Below are 6,937 nucleotides of genomic sequence, written 5' to 3'. Positions count from 1 at the left end.
TCTACTGTAACTTTCAGATTTTATTTACTCTTTGAGGTTCTTTTCTTTTTTTTTTTTTTTTGCTCCGAATGTCTTCAGGGCAGGTTTGGCTGGATTGAGTTGTGGGAATCGAACCACAGCAACCTGAGGCTGACTGCTTTGTTGAAGCAGCCACTTAAAGAGCTGAGCTTGGGGCTGGTGAGATGGCTCAGTGGTCTAAAGCACCTACTTAGAACAAGTTTAGCAACGCACATGGATCGCAGTTCAATCCCTCAGCACCACATGCCAGCCCGCCCCGCCCCCTGGTGGGCTGAGCTGGTCTCTCTCTCTCTCTCTCTCTCTCTCATAAATACATAAATAAAAAAAAAAAAAAGAGCTGAGCTAAGGGGCAGGCCCCCTCCTTGAGGTTCTTATACTAGCAAGAAGTAGTTTTTTCTTTTCTTTCTTTTTTTTTTTTTTTTAAAGTACCTGGGATCGAACTCAGGACTTTGCACTTGCCAGGCAGGCATTATGCCTCTGAGCTCTCTCTCTGGCCCTTAAGTATGATATTTGCACATGTGGGTCTGATTTATTTCACTTAAGTTTATGGTCTCTAGTTGCATCCATTTACCCATAAAAGCCTTGAGTTTACTTGTTTATTTATTTTATAGCTGAGTAATACTTGATTGTGTAAAGATACCACATCTTTTTTATCCATTCCTCAGTTGATGGGCATTTGGGGTGTTTCCACGATTTAACTATGACACGTGCTTCTATAAACACTAGTGCACATATATCACTGTGCTATGATGTTTTCGGTTCTGGTAAAATAGCTGGGTTGAATGGAACCTCTAGTCCTAGCTTTTTGAGGAATCTCCATAGTGGTTTTCCTAGTGGTTGTAATAGTCTGTACTCCCACCAGTATTGGAGAAGGGTTCCTGGGGTGAGACAGAATCTCAGTGTTGTTTTAATTTGCATTTTTTGAATGCAGGTCACCTGTACTTATAAACCTCAGTTGAGGCCAGAGATGTGGGATAGAAGGATCCTCAGTGGCCAGGTTCATAACTGCCTCAGGAAGTAGCCCAGGGAACTGCAGGAAGATGTTACCACGTGGGGAGGTGCTTCCCTATAGTGTAGTGGTAAAGAAGGAACTTGGTTGGACTGAAGAATGAGTCAGTCACCCAGTGAAAGAATCTTGCCCTGAACTGGTCCTAGGTTCAGTGTGGACTCTTTCTTCTCTTCTGAAGGATAGTATCTAGGCAGAAAGAAGACAGCAGTTAGGCTGGAGCCCAGGCCTGTTCCCATGGAGTTCTGGAAGGACTTCTGCTGTGTGAGGTACAGGGTGTGGGCATAGGTGTCATTTCATGGAAGGGGAGCAGAAGCTCTGCAAAGGTAGGCCTTTGAGAGGTGATCCAACTGCTGGTCAAAAGTAGGGGTAGGATTTGTCTAGCTGGTGCTCTTTTCCCTACCTGGTCTCCCCTTAACTGACATGCATAGGGATAGGAAGGATTGTAGCAATGCTTGGATCAGCCTGAGGTCTTCTTAGGTCCCTGAGGCCTGGTAACCTCGCAGTTTTTGTCTTAGGCCCAGGACATAGTCAAGGCCCTGCTTCTGTCTTCCTGTGGTCTGTGTGAGGGTCACAGACCAAAATCATGCTTATCGCTCCATAATAATCATGTCAAATGTATGGTAGCAGTTCCTTTTAGTCAGCATTCTGTACTTGGCAGCTGTTGTCTCAGTACTTTCTAGGGAAATTGCAAAATAGAGCTAATAGTAATAAACTTCCTGTTTTTCTATCAATGTGATTGCTTTGCTTTTTTATTTTAAAGTTATCTGAAACTGGCCAGTGGCAGCATCTTCTTTAGGAAGTCCCTTGACCTTGTCTTCAGGATCACATTTGGGAAAGAGAGGGTTCCCTTCCGTAGCACAAGATATGTCTGTAAGTCTTCCTTGCCTGGCTGATACATAGAGCAGGCAGAGTGGAGTTGAATTGGAGCAACTTTGGTCTCCCTTAGCTGGGAGAGAGTTGCTTATTCTTCCTGTTAGAATTATAAGCGAATGTTTAGCAGTAGGCTAGAAAGAATATAAGTGATCCTAACCCATGGTTACAGTTGGTAAGGATGTGGAGCTCTTCCAGGTAGGGCTAGTAACATAGAAACCAGTCTTAGGAAAGGAGAAGGTCCATGATGCATTTGGTGCTGTTTAGTGATTTGATGCTAATTTAGTGATTAGCTTAAACTAATGATCCCTGTTCTTCCCTCTCCAGAGTGTGGCTTGGAGAGGATGCAGCCAGCAGCATGGATAATGGCCTGTCCCTCCAGCACTTGCTTTTTCCTTTGGTTGTAAGGCTCAGGTGGTCAGAAGAGTTCATTCAGGCCTATTGCACAATGACATCTGTGTTGTGTATCATGTGTCCAGGCACAAGAGATCCTTTGTGGGCTGAGATGCTGTCACTAGGGCAAGAACATTTCTGCTCGAATCTTCCCTCAGTGAATGCCAAGACCTGTTCGGCTGATGTTCAGCAATGGTAACTGTTCATTCTGCTATACACAGAACTGAGAGCTATACATCTGTTTATAAAAACCACAGCGTGCAGGGGAATACCCTTGTCTTGAATTTCCATCTTGATGTGGTGAGCTATTTTTGGCTGAGTGTTATTGTCATTGCACCACTGATGGTGGACATGAGCATGCACATTTGCATTTGAAGCCAGTCTGGCTTGCAGGTGTGCCAAACAGCCAGAGAACAGGGGAGTCCTCAGTGCTGCTGCAGGTCCTCCTCCATTCATCCCTGGCCTAGATGAGTCTACCCCTGTGGCCATGCAGCCAAGGAGCATCTCGCTCTGCCAGGAAGTGGCTCATTTTCCAGAGTACTCTTGGTGATCAAAGGGATGGGATATGATACTTCTTTCTTATTTATTTATGATTTCTATTTAGTTTTAGATGAGTTTTCAGATGCTATGCTGTTGCAAACTGAGGGTTTTGTAAACCAACCCTCAGATTCTTTACCAGCACCAAGACTGGGAATGGGGGCTCAGTGTTAATGATTTGGAGAGGGGAGCTGCATTTAGTGGGTGACAATCTCTCAGAACCTTCTCTACCACTCTCTGGCTGCCTTTGTTCGCTCCAGTCTGGATGATACAACTGCTTCTTGAGCACAGAGAAGCCAAGACCTGTTTGGCATCAGCGAGTTTGGGAACTAACCTAACAGAACAGTGTACTTTTTTGGGTGTATTGTTAAGAAATCCAGTTATTAAGACAAGCTTGAGAACTTTTCATTATCATCTAGCTTTATTTCAAAAAAATACAAAAATTACTTTTGAAAATACAGTTGGAGTAGCATACTAGGATGAGATATGATTTTAATTAGAGAAATACTGTTTTTTTTTAGAATTGTGATGATTTTCTTTCATTTTTTCCCCCTTTATTTCCCTCCCTCCCTACATTCCTCTCCTTTTCTCTCTCTCTCTCTCTCTCTCTCTCTCTCTCTCTCTCTCTCTCTCTCTCTCTCTCTCTTTCTTTCTTTCTTTCTTTCTTTTTGGTGGAACCGGGTATTGAACCCAGGTCCTTGTGCTTGCCAGGAAAGCACTTATTCTACTAAGCCATCTCCCTGCCCTGTGCCACCCCACCTTCTTGCTATGAAGTTCAAGCTGGCCTTAAACTCAGTTATTACAGGGATATGCCACAAGGCATAATTGCCTGCTTTTTTTTTTTTTTTTAAATGACAATCATAACAAATGCACTATGTTTCATGCCCAGAACTGTTTCTTGTTCAGTCTTACTGTTACATGTTTTGGTGTATTTTCAAAAGATTTACATAGTAGAGTACCTCTGCTTGGTAATCTCTCAGTGTGAGTACAGTATCTCCTACACTGTCCCAATCCTTTCTCCCAGAAGAATCCTCTTGCTATCTCACATGGTTCTTCCATGCATCATTTCCAAGGCCTGAACTGCATTACATCTCTTTTCCTGTTCCATTCAGATAGCCAGGTCCCAGCCATCCAGAAATTACCTTGTCAGGAATTGTTCCTGGCCTTTGACTTCCTCCCAAAGAGGCATATCTCCAAAGGTTTAGATTGGAGATGCAGGGAGAAGTAGCAGTTAGGTGAATGGATCCTGCTAGTTTGATTTGGTAGAATTCATGTTCTAAAAGAAGGAAATAAACTAACACATAACTAACGTATCTTAAAACTACCACTATGGTGTGAAGTTGAGTGTTCCATCCATCCATCTACCCATCCACATATCTGCCTGTACATGTAGCCATCCATATGGGAGATTTTTGCAAGCCTGAGACAGGTACAGTGGGGCAGGGAAGAGGCTGTCTCAGAGGACCTGTACAGGAAGGCTGAACTCTATAAACTGAGGAACAGGAGGTGGGGACTGAGCTGCACAGAGTCCAGAGACGGCCAGAGCCAGGAAATCTCCCAGCCAGCTGCATCAAACCTTCTTCAGAGGGCAGGTCTTGCTATGCAGCTTTTAGGAATGCTCTGGACCCTCTCCTGGAATGAGCAAACATGGGCAGTCAGGCTTTTGCTCCTCCTGCTCTACATCTAATTTCTGGAGGCATCCAGACTTCCTGATCTACAAGTATCCTATGGCTGTGGAAGGCCCTACTTGGGTTATAGGTGGATGAAAATCTTTGTTTGGGGTTTGTTATATCAGGTAGGAATTTATATTTCCTGCCTTCAGTAAAAACTGTCTTTCCAGGAGCTTTTGATAAGTGCTCAGGCTAGCTAAGTACAGGAGAGATGTCTGTACCTGTGTACAACATGTTAAAAAACAAAATATTAAGGATTGTCACAGAAATGGGTGCTTCATTTTGCTCATCAAGCTTTGATGTAACTCAGCCGGAGCTCTTGGTCCCTAAACCTTCAGCCTGGCTGAGGGCTGTCTTTTGGTCCAGCTCTTCCAGAACTCTATGTGAGTTCTGTCTGAGTCAGTCCCTGTCTTTGGAGCAGCAGATATCTTTAGTGAACACTGAGGTGTTCTGATCTCCTGAAGGCCTGGAATTGCACACTCATAGGATGTCTTCTCTGTCAGCATCATACAGCTTACATAGTTGTGAAGCCACATTTGACAGATATGTAGCCCATTCTGTCCTCTGCCTGTGTCATAGGGCTCTTGCTGGCCTTTGTGAGTATGAGATGGGAATGGGATGTTGTCTAACTGGGGAACTACTGGCACAAGAGGCACAGCTCTGTCATTGCATGTGGTGATCTTGCCTTCCCTCCACAGCCACCTCCCCACGTGTGTCTTCTGAGCTGGAGCAGGCCCGGCCGCAGACAAGTGGAGAAGAGGAACTGCAGCTGCAGCTGGCACTTGCCATGAGCAGAGAAGTGGCAGAGCAGGTCAGTGTCCTGGATGGGTCTGAACCACAGTGTTTGCTGGACAGGGTATGGCTCCCAGGGAGTGTGGTGAGACATGCATCCCTGTTTTCAGAGCATCTCAGAGGTGCTTGCTGAGTTTACTTCATGGCCACGGCCTTCAGTGCATGAGGGAGCCTATGCAAAGTCACATTGAAGAAGGGTTTTTGAGGAAGTCATTGCCAAACAAGTGCTTGCCAGAAACATGTGTGCAGATATAGCTAGTATCTGAGGTCCCTCCCCTGAACGAGCAGAGTTCACATGGCTTCCTCAAGGGGCAGGCATTACAGTGCAAGCATAGGAAGCCGGCATGGTGAGCAGGAATGGGATCTAGCACCCCTCCCACACCACTCCCCAAATTGTTTTGAATGGCAGTTGCACAGGGAGGGAAAAGGCTAAAAGGAAATACTATTATTTTTGTTTTGTGGTGGTGGGGATGCAAAACAGATCCTTTGGTATGTTAGCCAACTGCTCTACCACTGAGCGATATTCCCTTAAGCACTATATGTGCGGTTTTCTTTTTTTTAAACTTCCCCTTTATTTTATTTATTTATTTATTTATTTATTTATTTATTTATTTATTTATTTATTTATTTATTTATTTATTTGCGGAACCGGGAATTGAACTTGCCAGGGAAGCGCATATTCCACTGAGCCATCTCCCCGGCCCCTTATATGTGCGGTTTTAATTTCAATTTTTTTCTAGCTTCTGTTTATCATGTATCTTTCTTTCTCCTTCCTTCCCCTCCCCTCGCCTCCCCTCCCCTCCCCATTCCTTCTGACAGGGTCTCACTATGTAGTTCAGACTGGTCTTCATCACACTGTATAGCCCAGGCTGGCCAAGAACTTCCTCAGCCTCCCAGATGCTGGGATTATGATGCGTACCACCATGCCCAACCTGTTTTTCTTTAGTAAACATGAATTATTTTAAAATAGGGAAGGTGAGAAAAGAGAGCTTAAAGTGACCTCAGTAGACATCCTTACCTCAGTAAACAATTATCACAAAGGTAGATGAAGCCAGAGGTAGATCTAGGACACCTGCCATTTAAATGGTGTTCAGAGAAAAATTTTAGATGGTTAGATTTGATAGTGCTTAGGAGGGCTCGCTGAGAAGCAGAAATAGGTAGATGGCTTGAGCCTCTTATCTACTATCTTTCCATCCATCCATCCATCCATCCATCCATCCATCCATCCATCCAAGACAGGGTCTTGCTATGCAGCTTAGGGTACTGGTCCTATTATTATTATTATTATTTTTTTTTTTTTAGGGTACTGGTCTTGAGCTTACTTTGTAGTCCAGGCTGGTCTCAAACTTGCAATTATCCTCGTACCTCAGCCTCCTGAGTACTGAGATTACAGGTGTGTGGCACCAGGCCCAGCCCAGTTTGAGCCATTGATTGATTGATTGATTGGTTGATTGGTGGAACTGGGGATTGAACTCAGGGCCTTGCACTTGCCAGGCAAGCACTTACTCAGTTTGAGCCTTTTAAAGCTAATATTTATAAGTAAAATATGACAGTATGTCCTAATCATTATATAAGAGCTAGGGCAAGCCTGTCTTTTGCACATAGTGACTGTGCCTTAAATAAATATGATGAGTCATTTGCGTTAAAA

General features: G+C 44.2%; 1 protein-coding gene across 5 annotated transcripts in view; it reads left to right on the top strand.

Annotated features, from left to right (window-relative positions):
- Epn2 (epsin 2) overlaps positions 1 to 6,937 on the top strand; it is a 110,758-nt gene that overhangs the window by 79,189 nt on the left and 24,632 nt on the right. For all 5 annotated transcript variants that reach the window (XM_023708221.1, XM_004647931.2, XM_023708218.1 and 2 more), the window contains one exon: positions 5,196 to 5,308. In XM_023708221.1, coding sequence (XP_023563989.1) covers positions 5,196 to 5,308 — 113 coding nt within the window. The remainder of the gene's footprint in view (positions 1 to 5,195; positions 5,309 to 6,937) is intronic.

Source organism: Octodon degus, unplaced genomic scaffold, assembly GCF_000260255.1.
Source record: "Octodon degus isolate 3935 unplaced genomic scaffold, OctDeg1.0 scaffold00342, whole genome shotgun sequence".
Lineage (NCBI taxonomy): Eukaryota > Metazoa > Chordata > Mammalia > Rodentia > Octodontidae > Octodon > Octodon degus.
Note: the sequence above shows the minus strand (reverse complement) of the source record. Positions and strands in the feature narration are given on the sequence as shown.